Consider the following 14764-nt stretch of genomic DNA (forward strand, 5'->3'; position numbering starts at 1 on the left):
CACGCAACATCCAGTACATACTGTACACAGTATATACATTCATTATGAATTATTATTAATAATATTAGTTCTATGGAAAAAAAAGTAATTCCGTTTTTTTTCCTGTTTTCCAAGCGAGAGAGAGAGAGAGAAAAAAAAAAGAAGAGTTCCACCTACACATTAGAATTCATCTTGGAATAGACCAAAATGATGACGACGAGAAGTAGGTGGTGGCGTAGAAGCGAATAGCAAAACAAAACAAAAAAAAGGATTTGATGATGAAGAGAATTTTATTTTTTTGTAGAATGCAAATTAAACAAAAAAAAAATGGAATTTTTTTTTACCCAGGCTATTGTTGGTCATGATGTTTCGGATTTTGGGCCAGAAGAAATACAAACGATTCTGTGAAAAGCAGTCTGATTCGTTGATTATGTAACAAAGTTTCAGAATCAATTCATGAATGAATGAATTTTAAAAAAAAGAAAATTGAAAAAAAAACCAAAACTTTTTCATTTTTTTATTCATATTTTTTATTCTCGAAAATTTACCGAAATTTTTTTTCCCAGAAAATTTTTCAACAAACAAAACAAAACAAAACAAAAAAAATCTTTTTACTCCATCTTCAGATTGAAATTCGTCATCCTAAGTTGGTTGGCTGGGGTGAATATCATCATCATCATCATAATTACGGGGACCACCACCATCATCAAAAAAAACTATTCATAATTCATACGAGTGATGTGCACATCACACACAAAAAAAAAAATTCTCCTAAATATTCTGTTACCATCTCCACAAATTCACAAATCATAAAAGTTTTGTGGAGTAAAAAAAAAAAGTTTTTGAATTCTGATGATGAGAATTGTGGAAAAACGTTTTTCATTCATTCATTCATTCATTCAATAGCTTTGCCTCCCAATGTGTGTGTGTGTGTGCGAGTGTGTGAGTTTGTTTTCTATTTTTCATTTTCATTTCAATTCATTTTTTTTTCTTTCTCGCTCGTTTTTTGCCCCCCATAACATAGTTCGTTGTCGTGTTTGAGCCAATTCATTTTCTGGCTGCCATAATAATAAAAATAAATTGTCAAAAAAAAAAAGAAAAAATTTTTTTCATTTCATAAGGACCGTGCAGTACCACCATACTGTCTGTCTGCCTATCTGTGTGGGCATGTTTCACCCCGGTAAATGTTGGATTTTCCGTAGCAAAAAAAAAAAAAAAAGCAATTTTTTCAACAATCAACACACACACACACTCACACACAAAGAAAAGAAACATTTCCCGCTCGATAGAGAATGTGTAGACACACTGAATGACGGGTGAACAAAAAAAAAATGAAAATTCACTTGATAAAGATTGCAATTCGGAATGGAAAAAAAAGAGAAATAATTTTCGTCTATTGTTCCGTTGATGATGATGATGATGATGGAAATTTAATTTTCGAGGATTTTTTTCTGCTTTTGCTGTCATTTGTTGTTCGTGATTTAGTGAAAAAAAAAAATCATTTTCAATTTTCATTTGTTTGATTTTGATTTTGATTTTAATTTCGTCTCTCTCTCTCTCTCTCTCTCTCTCTCTCTCTCTCTCTCTCTCTCTCTCTCTCTCTCTCTCTCTCTCTCTCTCTCTCTCTCTCTCTCTCTCTCTCTCTCTCTCTCTCTCTCTCTCTCTCTCTCTCTCTCTCTCTCTCTCTCTCTCTCTCTCTCTCTCTCTCTCTCTCTCTCTCTCTCTCTCACTAACTCTCACTAACTCTCATCTGTTCTGTGAATTGTTTCACGCAAACTCAAATAATTGTTTGTGTTCTATTGCAAAATTTTACCAGAAAACAAAAATTCAAAGATTTAACGGTAATCAATCAAAACAAGCGAAAAAAAATAAAACCAAAAAAATAAAAAAATAAAAAAAAACGATTTTTACGAAAAAAATGCCAAATTCTATGGATTCTTGGAATCTTTGAAAGTTTTGTGCGTACAGAACAGACAAAACAAAAAAAAAAATTTTTTTTTTCAAGAAGAAAAATCGATCCATAATTTCAAATGTACATTTGTTGATGGTTCACAAACGGAAGAAAAAGAAAAAGAAAAAAATTCAATAACAACAACAACAACAACTGGGCACAAAGAATGAAGGAATTTTTTTTTTGGCACCCACCACCCCCACCGATTCTATATATCGAATCCATATATGGTCGATCCATGTGTTTTTTTTTTTTTTTTTGATACATTGTATATTGCTGTATCAAAAACTAAAATTCTTTTGAATCTTGCTATTATTATCAGGTTGAACAAAAAAAAAAAAAAAAAAATTTCTTTCCCATGACCATTCTAGATTTGTTGTAGTAGTGGCACAGGAAAAAAATGAAATAAAATCCAATGGTGGTAAAAAAACAAACAAACAAACAAACAAAAATGATTTTTTTTCATCGAAAAAAATAAAAAATAAAAAATTTAATTGACAAATTTTGATCGTTTCTGTTCAACTCATTTTCAATCATCATCATCATCATCGATTGATCGGTTCAATGACTTTGAATGTTTTTTCTGCTGCTATTGGTCGGAATCGAATAAAAAAAAAAAAATTGCCAGAAATTTTTTTTTTCATCCACCCGATGGTTGACGATAGTTGTGATGAAAAAAAAACAGATTTTCACCCCAATCATCAAACAATGAACGAAAAAAAAACTCAACCAAAACAGAAAGCAATTGTAATTTGAAATTTCATCATCATTTTTTTCGATCAAGAATTTTTTTTAAAAAAAAAAAAAAAAAAATCTCGAGAAAAAAATAATTTCACAACGACAACGACAGCAACAACACATGTAGAATTGAATTCAGAAACTGTGTGAAGTAAAAAAAAAAAAATTCCGTTCCCATTCGCTTAAATTAAATTTCCTGACTTTGGATTTCAAAATTCTTTCTTTCTTTTTCGTCATCATCATCATCGTCTTCTTTTTTTTGGATTTTTCAATTTTTCAATTTTTCTTTTTTTTTTGTCGTTCCCATTTTTAATCGAAAAACGATGATGATGATGATGATGATGTGGGTGACGATGATTGAGAATTTTTTCTCTCTCACGCCATACCTCTCTCTATGGCCATTGTATATATTTGATTATTATCATCAATGTTTAGTTTGTAATGATTACGTCATATACGATAAAAACATGGAATTTTTTTTTCGGGGGTCACCATTCAAATCTTCATCATCATCATCATCAATGAAAATGATTGAAATTCATTGATTTGATCGTGAATGTGGATAAAAAAGAAACAAAACAAAAAAAAATGAAATGAAAAATTGCCCTCATCATCATCAATATTTCTCATCATTCAAAGAAACAATTTTTCGTTGATTTTGATTTTTTCTTTTTTTCTTTCTCGTCAACCGATATGATATAATAACATGTTTAGAAAAAGACAAACGCGTAGGAGGAGATGATGATGATGACGATCATCATCATCATGGCCATTCATCAGAATTTTTTTATTTTTATTCAATTTCATATTTTGGGATTTTTTTCCGAATAAAAAAAACTACAACAATAACCGATGATGATGATGATGATGAAAAAAGATTGCTTCCATCATCATCAATGTTATCATTTTTCAACTTTTTTTTCTCTCCAAACTCGAACAAACTTTGGTTCATCATCATGGAAAACTTTTTTTTGTTGTTGTTGTTGTTCATTCTCACCATCATATTTATTATTCGATTCGATCCGATGATGATGGCAGTCTCGATTTAGTAAAAACGTGAAACTTTAGATTTTTTTTTTGTTTTGTTTTTGCAAGCATGTTAAAATTCATATTTCTGTTCTATTCTGTTTTTTCAACTTTATTTCAAATTTTAAAAAGAAAAAAAATTCAATTTATTCACTCGACAGTTGTGGAACAGTGAGAACGAAGAAAGATGGGAATATTTTTCTTCAAATATGCGTGGGTGTGTGTGTGGAGAAGACATTTTTTTTCTACGGAAAAAAAATTCTCCAACCCCCACCACCACCACCCATCACCAACATTGTCATTTTCAATTCAAATTCACATTGAATTTGAATTATTTATTTAGAGTTTTCTTTTTCCAACGAAAAAACAAAATTTTCAATTCCATTCCATTCATTTATTCTGATTTTCTGGTTGCTGAATTTCTCTCTTTCTCTCTTTCTCTCTTCCTAGAAAGTAGAAAAAACAATTATATTCTCGCTATGTAAATTCTCGTTGTTCAGAATTCATTGCCATTGTTGTTGTTTTCTATGCACACAGGCATTTCTCATTAATGATTGTTTTCTCGAGAATATTTTTTTTTCTTTTTTTTTGGCTTCCAAATTTTTCTATCAAAAAACAAAAAAACAAAAAAAAAAATTCCCCATCATCATCATTGATGTTGTTGTTGTTATTGTCTTGAAATGAATATTTCTTTGTTCTTTTTTTCTGCCTATTACTACCATAGTAGTAGTAGTAGTAGTTGTAGGCAGAAAAAACGAGTTTTCAACAAACAAAACAAAACAAAACAAAAAAATCAAATCATTCATTTCGACGAAAAAAAAAATTGTTCTCTTCCACTCATTACAATTGTATTCGGTTCATATCATCATCATCATCGTCGTCGTCGTCGTCGTTTCATTTCCTCAGCAATCGAAAGGAAATGTGTACCGAAGAAAAAAAAATTTAATAGAACAAAAAATTCAAGGGAAACGAAACAACAAAAACAAAAATTTTTCCCTTCACCGCTTTCAAAATTCATTCAATTTAATTTTTTTGATGAGATTTTCTGTTCTGTTCTGTTTTGTTTTCTGTTTTCTGTTTTGCTTTGTTTGTTGCGTTGAAATTTATTTATTTTTTCTTTGAACATCAGAGATTCGGTGGAAATTGATTTTCATTTTTTTTTCTTGTTTTTTTTTTGATTTTGATCATCATTATTATTTCCACTTGATGGTTTGCAGTCAAGTTTGGCGTAGTAGTGAATAAATGTAAAAAAAAACATCATCATCATTCTACATTTCAAGAGTTTGTTGTTGCTGTTGCTGTTGTTTTTTATTCGTCATCATCATGATGAATTTTTTGTTTTATTTTATATTTATTTCTGGTGAATCGAAAAGAAAAATTCAACCACACAAATATGAAGACTGTAAATGACATTTTTTTTTCTCCAAATTTTCCATGTAGAAAGAAATTTGCTTTTGTCATCATCACCAATGATTATGATGATGATGATGATGATTCGGCAAATGAAAATGGAAAAAGGAAAAAAATTTCCTGTTTTAAATGTGACAAACATATGTGTGCCTGTGTGTGTGTGTGTGTGGAAATATAAATTAAAATAGTTTTTTTTTCGCTCTTGCCAGTAAAATATTTGAAAATTGAAAATTTTTGAAATAATTTCCTAGGAAAAACGGTTTCTTCGATTGATGGACATGATTTTTTTGATTTTGACATACACACGCAAGCACACGAAAATGTTGCGAGAAAAAAAATAAGAAGAAATTTGATATGTACGACGGCGAAAGAATAAAAGATGAAATGAATGTGATAAAGCAGAATATTTGCACCACAACAAAAAAAAAAAAAAACAAAAACGACCAAGAAAAAAAAATTGTGCAAGAATCAAAAAAACAAAAAAAAAACAAAATGGAAATTTTCGTCCTAGTTCCGGCCATAATATATTCTCTGTTTTCATAATTTTTATTTTCGTTTCGTTCAATGGCTGACAGAATATTCATCATCATATATATATGGATGATGGAAAAACGAAGAAAAAACTGAAAACAAACGTCATTCTATATTCTCGAAAATGAAAAAAAAAATTATTATTCTTCCATATTGTACAGGAATTGGAATGAAACTAAATATTAAAAAAAACAGGAAAAAAAACACAACAACAACCAATTCATTCACAGTAGTCAGGATTATTATTTTTGTCCCCACAAAAAAAAACACACACACACTCTGTTTACTCGTTTAGATCGATGACGTTTTTTTTTCTATATCGTCGTTGACAACAACAACACCACAACAGCATTGAAATCTATTCGAGAATATTTTTTTTTTTTTTTTGAAATTGATATTTCGGTTACTATTTTTAATAGATTCTTTTCTGGTTTTTTTTTTCGTTTTTCGGGTAGAAATTATTATTTCATTATTATTACGTCATTATTTCGATGAAAAACTATCTGTGGGTGAAATGAAAACGAAAAAAAAAAAATATAATTCACATTCGTTTCGCTGTTGTTGTTGTTTTTCAAATTCAATTCACTGGAATTGATTAAATTCGATTCGATCCAGCCGAAATTGTTCCAAGAAATGAGATTTTCATTTTCATTTCATTTCATTTTTTTCTTTCTCTCATCATCATCATCATCACGAAGCGTTTGACGTTTGAGAAACAAAAAAACAACAACAAAAAGCAAACGAATTTATGGTGAAATAAAAAAAAAGAAGAAAACAAAATGAAGGAATTAACCAAAAAAAAATTGTTATTTCTGGAACCGCACACTTTTTTCTCTTGCCCACCACCAATTGAATAAATAGTGAAAATGAAGAAACAAAATGGCAGATGGACCAGAAATTGCTTCAATCATCATCATCATCGACAACAGCAAAAACAAAAAAAACAAAAATAACAAAATAACAGAGAAAAAAAAGGAATTTTTTTTTTGTTCATTCCAGAATCCTGATGATGATTAGACAGAAAAAAAACAAAAACAAAATAAACAGAAATTATAGTTGGAATTTTTCTTTGCCTTTTTGTCCATATTCTACCCGAAAAAAAAGGTTCACCACTACTATTAATGCTGCTACTATATATATAGTAATTATTTCTTGGATCGTGGTTATTTTCATTCACATTGGCTTTGTTTATCTGTTTATTAGAAACCTCACAACCACACGCTTCCCCTTCCCCCTCACACACACACAGAGTAATTCTTTATTCTGAATTACTGCGACTATAAAAGTGCTGAGATTTGTGAATGACTATGGGTGATAAATTACAACAATGGCAATGAAAATGATAATGTTGATGATGATGATGATTATTATTAACAAAACAACAACAACAACAACAGCAGCAGCAGCAGTAGTAGTGATTGCTGCATCTTTATTCAAACAAACATGCAATGAGAATGCAGGAAAAAAAAACGCTGACATTCTGAGAAACAAACAATGAAAAAAAAATTCCGAAATGCAGTTTCAACAACAACAACAACGACAACGACAACAACTAATAGTTAAGAACCTGGAATTTTTTTTCTCGTGAATCCATATTCCAATTGTACAACGACGATGACGACGACAACAACAACAACAACATGAAATTCAGAATCTCATACCGTTGAATGTAATAATGAATATTTTTTGTATAAAAGAATCGGGTATTATACTGGGGAAAAAAAATTTTTTCTCTCTCTTTCAGAACATTATGATTATGATGATGATGATAATGGAACATTGTAAATGACAATATGAAAAAAACAGAAAAAAACAGGTCCCGGAACACACACAACACACAGAGACAACACACGAAAAAAAAACATAACATAAGCCTTGGAATGATCCAAAATTCACAAACTAACAAACAAACAAACAAACAAACAGGCAATAGCAGCAACGAAAACTTTTCAATTTTCAAAAGTAGAACAAAAGAAAACTAAAAAAAAAAGAAAAAAAAACACGACAGAATAAAAATGAGAAAAAATATATAGAAAATACTATGTGGATGATGACAACGTTTGTAAACTTTGATGACATGTTAATGAAAAAAAAAATTCTTTTCATTCATTCATTCAATTTTGTTTGTTGTCACATTTTCAATCCAGTGAAAAACGTCCAAGTTGAAGAAAATTTTTCTCACTGATTCTGTTCATCATCACCATGATCATGGATCGATGAAGTTCCGGCCAGACGATAATGATCATCTGTATGTATATAAATTTTCTATCCTGGATCAATTCCAAATTCATTCATTTATCAGACAAAAAAAAAGAAATTCTGGATGGGGGCGCCACTATATATATCAACCACCGAATAGAAAAAAAAAATATTGTTTCAAATCACACAAACACACACACACACACATGGAACCCATAGAATCCCACGAAAAAAAAAATGATTGATGATGATGATCATCATGCACACACATACACAAAGAACACGAAGCAAAAAAATTTGACTTTTCTTTCTATGTCTCTACTTCTACATTGGTTTTTTGTTTTGTTTGTATTTGCACATTAGAACAAAAAACGACGAAATTCCTGTTTTTTTTTCTGGTGCAAGTTTTTTTTTTTTGAAAAAAAAATTCATTTTTCAAAATTCGTGAAAATGAATGAATATATGGAAAAAAATGAAAAAAAAACTTTTTCCCCAATCACCGCACACACACTGTTTTTTTTTCTTCGTTTCTTTTCACTGCAACCAGTTACAACACATTCAGGCCACAAATAATCATCGTTGTTTCGTGAATTGAAAATGAAAACAAAAAAAAAATTCGGGCAATTTAATCAATTTTTCTACAAAAACATTGAAAAAAAAAACAAAAATGTTGAACCCAATTTTGGATTCTTGTTTTTTTTTCGAATGTTCATTTTGTTTTGTTCAAAAAAAAAAAATTTTTCATTGTTTTTTTTCCCCCCACAACAATAATTCATCATTATCATTTTGGGTGGCAAAGAGGGGAAATTTTCATTTTTCACTTTACACAAAAACAAACACACACACACACACACACTCGCACACAAATGAAATTTCACTACCAGGTGGCGCGTTATGAATATTCAATTTTCTATTCATTGTTTTTTTTTTGTTGTATGCAAATTTTTTCTGTTTTTTTTTCATGGAAAAAAAATGATAATAAAAAAAACAATTTCGCTTCATCATCATCATCATCATCATTTTCGCTTCACCTGGCTGACTGGCTGCAAAATCATCATCTTCATCATCATCGTCTTTTTTTTCTAATAAATAAACGAATGAAAGGTGCGAAACTAGAGAAATTCGTTTTGTTGTTGTTGTTGTTGTTGCTGTTATTTTTTTTTTTTTTTTACACAAATCGTGATTTAGTCATGAGAAAAAAATGATGATGATGAGAAGGAAAAAAAATTTGAAAAAATAAAAAAAATCATCAATGTTTTCGGGTAAATTTTCATGAAATTTTTTTCATCATCATCATCGTCGTCGTTGATTAAATTGAAAAATGTTCTGACAATTTTTGTTGTTGTTGTCATTGTTTTTTTTTCTCTCTTCAAAAATTATCATGGCGATGATATTTTAATGAAATGATGAGAAGCACATGAGTTTTTTGTTAATTTTCCAATGAAAACCTTGAAGCAACAGTACAACGGCAGTAGTTCATGAGTATATTGAAATTTTTTTTTTTTTTTTTTTTTTGATTAAATTCCAAAGAAAACAACAACAACAACAAAACGAAACGAAACAAAATTTTCCTAAATCTAAACAATTGATCAACAATTATCAAAATCACATTTGATTTGATTGAAAAAAAAATGAAAATCGATAGAGTTGATCGATTAAAAAAAAAAATCATTTTTTCTAATGAAAATTATGAAATTGCATTTTTTTTTCATTTCATTGGAATTTTGAAATAAATATTCATCATCATCATCATCATATGGTCGATTGATTCGAATGTAAAAAAAAAATCCTCCTGCTCCTCCACCTTTTTTTTCAATATTACCCACCCATTGTGGTGGAGAAAAAAAATGAATTTATTTTCATTTGGCCAAAAAACAACAACAACAACATTTCAATTTCATTTTATAAACCATGAAAGGAACAAAAAAAAAAAAAAGCAAAACACATGCTCTCGATATATTTCGTACATCAAACAGACCATAAATATTTTTTGGGGACATGATCACAGACACCCCTCACGTGTGTTTGTTGTTGAAGTAAAAAAAAATTTGTTCAATTTCAATTTGCTACAAACAACAACAACAACAACAGCGAAAAAAAAATTCAAACTCAAATTGATTGTTCTAGTGGAAACAACAACAACAACAACAACAACAACAAGAAATGTTGCGTTTTTTTTTCGCCAGAAAAATGAAAATATTGCAATTTCATTTCATTTTTTTGAATGCGAAATGGAAAAAAAACAAACACATGAACTGTACATGTTCAAAAGTATAGAAAATAATTTTTTTTTGTTTTTAAAACACAAAAAATTGTTGTTGTTGTTTATCGATAGTAGCAGAACAACAACAACAACAACAAAACTTTATTTTACATGATTGAATTGAATATATTTTGTTTTGTGTTTTCATTACATTTCATCAATTTCAATTGAAGAAAAAAATCATTCAGATTTTTTTTCTGTTAATTTTTTTTTTTTTTTTTTTTGATTGATGACCTTCAACACAGTGCACAAAAAAAAGCCGGAAATGAAACTCTCTCTCTCTCTCTTTTGTTTGTAAATATAATGATGATGATGATAAACATCGAAAAACAAATAAAAAAAAGTCCAAGAAAAAAAATTGGTAATCAAATCAAAAAAAAAAATCAATCAATCGATCGATCGATTGATTGAAAATCGATAACCTTGACCATCATCATCAATGAGCTGAAATGAATCAAAAAAAAATAGAAAAAAAACAGAACATCGAATGTTTTAGCCACACCATCGATCAATCAATTTGAATGTAATGTAATTTTTTTTTTGTTTGTCAGAATGAACAAAAAAAAAATCAAAATACCAAATGATCATATATATATCTGTTATCATCAAAAACATTATCATTTGGAAAAAAAAGATTGCTGCAATGGGAAAAAAACTACTCGTACATTGAACTAAAAAAAAATAAATAAAAAAATTATGAAAACCACCACCTCCATCAAAAAAAAAAAAAAAAAAAAAAAAAATTTCAATCGACAAAAAAAACGTCGGTTTTTTTTGTTTTCTTTGTTTGCCTGCTTGCTTGATGATGGTCACAACGAAAAAAGGATGGGTCAAAATGATTTCCATTTTTTCACATCTTTTCGACGACGACGATGATGATGATGATGATGAGCATCGAAAATTTATTCAACAGGGAAAAAAAAGAAATTATCATCATCATCATCATCATCATCATCATGAGCATGATGAGCATGGTCGTCGTGCAAAAGTGTTATTTTTTTCATGTTTTTTATTATTTTTATTATTATTTCAATGAATAAAAAAAAAAAAATTTTTCTTTTTCATTTCAATTATGATTCCATGTGGTGATTATGATCACAAAATTCGATGAAAATATTTCATCGTCATCATCAGCAGCAGTTTGTTTTTTCCTCTTTTTTTTTTATTTGGCAAAAATTTTTTCCCTTCATCGTCAAATTGATTTATTTTTTTTTTGTTTTGTTTTGTTTTTTATTTTCATTTGTAAAATTTCAATTTCTCATACGAAAATTATATGGTGGCCACACAATCAATTGGCCAATCAGTGATACACACACACAGTGGAAAACCAGCGGCAGCACAAAAATCGACCCAATTTACAGTGGAACAAAAAATTGGACAGAAAAATCGAAACAGATTTTTGTTGTTGTTGTTGTTTAAATTAAATTCATGACACATGAATCTATTAAATGGCAAGAACAAAAAAAAAACAATAGATGGATTATCATCATCATGGATTTGCATTTTCAAATTTAAAATTTTGAATTAAAAAAAAAATTTGAACGAACAAACAAATGAATGACATGACATGACAGGCCTTTTTGTACATTTTTTTTTGTTTTTGTTTTGTTTCATATTCATGGATCGGTACAAATAGATTATGGCTGCTTTTGTTTTTTTTCTGTTTTTGGCGAGAAAAAAAATGTACTGAAAAAAATTTTTTTCCATCATCATCAAAAATCTGATAAGGGTGGTCGTCGTCGTCGTCGTCGTTGTCGTCATCATCATCGTTTGTTTTAACTTTTTTTCCTCTCTCTCTCCCATCATCATCATCATCATCATGGGATGGAAAATTTCTCACAAATCATGATGATGACGGTGATGAGAAAACAAAAAAACACCACCACACAGGCAAATTGGTTATTCATTATTTTTCCATCTATGAACAACAACAACAAAAAAAATGGACGATCAAATGAAAACCAAAATGAAATGGTCAAATCAAAAAAAAAAAAAAAAAAGGAAAAAAAATTATGACGACGATGATAATGGAAAAAAATTCCAATCAATCATCGATATAAAAATTCATAACATCATACAATGGAAAAATGGCCAAATGATTGAATTATTGAATAAAAAAAAAAAAAAACAAACAAACAACTTACCACGATAACAAAATTCAACAATATGACAAATAGTTTCATATGAAAAATCTTTGATAACAATAATTGGAAAATATGATCCACCAACAATCATCGGTTTATCCGGCACATCTGTTGATTGTAATGAATCAAATAATTGTTGAAAATATGGTGAAAATGCCGATAATATTAAACGATGTGTACGTATTAATGGATAATGAAATCCGGTTGATATATGACAATCACAACAATGTTGTTCAGCCAAAAAACGTACTAATGAATTGGAAAGATGTTTATAATGGGATTCAAATTGTAATTTATATGTTGATGATGATGATGATGTTTTTGTTGCTTTCGACTGTGCTATTGATGATGATGTAATAGCTGTTTTCAACAATGTCGATGTTAAAGATGTTGTCGTAGGTTTTGTTGTTGTTGTTGCCGATGTTGTTGTTGTTGTCGTTTTATCACCACCATTATCATTATTATTATTGGCAACACTAGTATCAAGGGTTGCCATTGTTGTTGTTGTTGTTTTTCGTTCCAATTTTTTTTTTGTTTCAATTTTTATTAACACAAAAATTACCACAATTAATAATTTTAATCGATCGATCGACGATCAATCAATCAATCACACATTCAAATGAAAAAAACATAGCAGACATACACACACACGCACTCACACAGAAATAAACATTTTCCAAATGGAATTTTTTTTTTGAAATGAAATGAAATCACAACAACAACAACAACAAAAAACAAACAAACAAATTTCACATCACTATGAAGACATCATAATTTTTTTTATATTGCTGCTGTCTGTTGTTTTTTTTTGTGAGAAGGTCAAAGGTCGAATCGTTTTTCGAATATGATCAACATCATCATAAGAAGCTATGTTTGATTTTCTTTTCCTTTCCTCCCTCTCTATCTATTTCACTTTCGTGTAAAGTTAAGCAAACAAAAATGATGATGATGATAATAATAAAAAACAAAAGTTTTCCAGGTCACGACTACATCTGATGATGATCACATTTGAATCATGTCCGCTGTTTGTTTGATGGTGATGATGATGATGATGATGATGATCAAAAAAAATTCAGGATTCATTTTGGAGAAAATGAAAAAACAAAAACGAAAAACAAAAAAAAAATTCATCACCTGACAACGTTGTCCGAATGATTCTCTATATATCAGGTTGTGTTGGTGGCCGATGGTGGTCTATGAACAAGGAAAATGGGCGTTGGTCAAAGAAAAAAAAAATAAAAGGGTTAGTTTTGTTTTTTATCCAATGAGAGAGAGAAAAAAAAAATTTTTTTTCATTTTTTTATTCGCAATAAACAACAACAACAACAACAACAACAAAAATGAAAAGGAACATCCATCATCATCAAACGAGAAAAAGATTTTTTATTTTGAATTTTTATTTTTATTTTGAAAAATTTTTTCTGTTCAATTCTCTTATCCATCATCAGACAAATCATTCATTCATTCATTCGTTTGGCCATTGTTATCAAGTGTGAATAACAAAACAAAAACGAAGAACAAAAAAAAAATGATCAACGAAAAAAAAAAATTCAATTCATGAGGTTCAATAGTGTGAATGTGAAAAAAAAACATCAAAAAAAAAAATGAATAAATAAATGCTGAAAAATAAAATAATAAGAACCTGGGGTCAAAGTTCGCCATCGACGATCATCATGAGAATATTTTTTTTGTTCCGCTGCTGCTGCTGCTGTTGCTGTTGATGCTGCTGCTATTCTGGTTATTATCAAGTGTGAAAACCACAAACAAACACAACTATCTATGTCTGGTCTTTTCATGTGTGTATGTGTGGAATTTTCTGTTTTACGTCATCATCATCATCATCATAGATTAGATGATGATGATTATCAATTTGTTGAAACAAAAAAAAAAATTCGCGTGTACATGCAACATTTGAACCTTGAATTTTGAAAAATTTGCAAAAAAAAAAAAAAAAAAGAAAATTCAAATAAAAAGTTTCTTGTTGGTGCATGTGTTATCAAAATAAAAAAAAAACAAACAAACAAACGAGGAAAGTGAATGAAAATTATTTCTCTTTCTCTGTCTGCTCATTTCATAATGATGATGATGATGATGATGATCCAAGGATTTTTTTTTATGTGTAGCCCATTTTGTCGATTTCAATGATGATGATGATGATGATGAAAATTTGAAACATTGTTTTTTTTTATCTGTCTAGTAACCAAAAACATCTGAATGAATGATGCATGAATTTTTGTTTTTTTTTTTGGCTTTGTATAATTGTTTTTTTTTCGCTCGTTTATCGATGAGAAAATGAAATTTTTGTTGTTGTTGTTGTTGTTATTGCTGATGATGGATGGATGGTTGGATGTGAATGGAAGTGAATCACAACGCCGCCCCAATAACATTTGGATTTTTGTTTTTTATTTTCGATTTTTTTCCATGATGATGATGATGATGATTATTATTATTTAGGACACGCCCGATGTTGTTGTTGTTGTTGTTGTTAAAAATTGAAAGCAAAGAAAAAAAAGGTCAAAGGTC

At 29.2% G+C, this 14764-nt stretch overlaps 1 protein-coding gene across 2 annotated transcripts in view; it reads right to left on the bottom strand.

Annotated features, from left to right (window-relative positions):
- The window catches only part of LOC124496856 (uncharacterized), a 33639-nt gene that overhangs the window by 15656 nt on the left and 3219 nt on the right, over nt 1–14764 (bottom strand). For both annotated transcript variants that reach the window (XM_075733092.1, XM_075733091.1), the window contains exon 2: nt 12242–13435. In XM_075733092.1, the coding sequence (XP_075589207.1) occupies nt 12242–12737 (496 nt within the window). In that variant the 5' untranslated portion in view covers nt 12738–13435. The remainder of the gene's footprint in view (nt 1–12241; nt 13436–14764) is intronic.

Source organism: Dermatophagoides farinae, chromosome 7, assembly GCF_024713945.1.
Source record: "Dermatophagoides farinae isolate YC_2012a chromosome 7, ASM2471394v1, whole genome shotgun sequence".
NCBI classification, from domain to species: Eukaryota; Metazoa; Arthropoda; class Arachnida; order Sarcoptiformes; family Pyroglyphidae; genus Dermatophagoides; species Dermatophagoides farinae.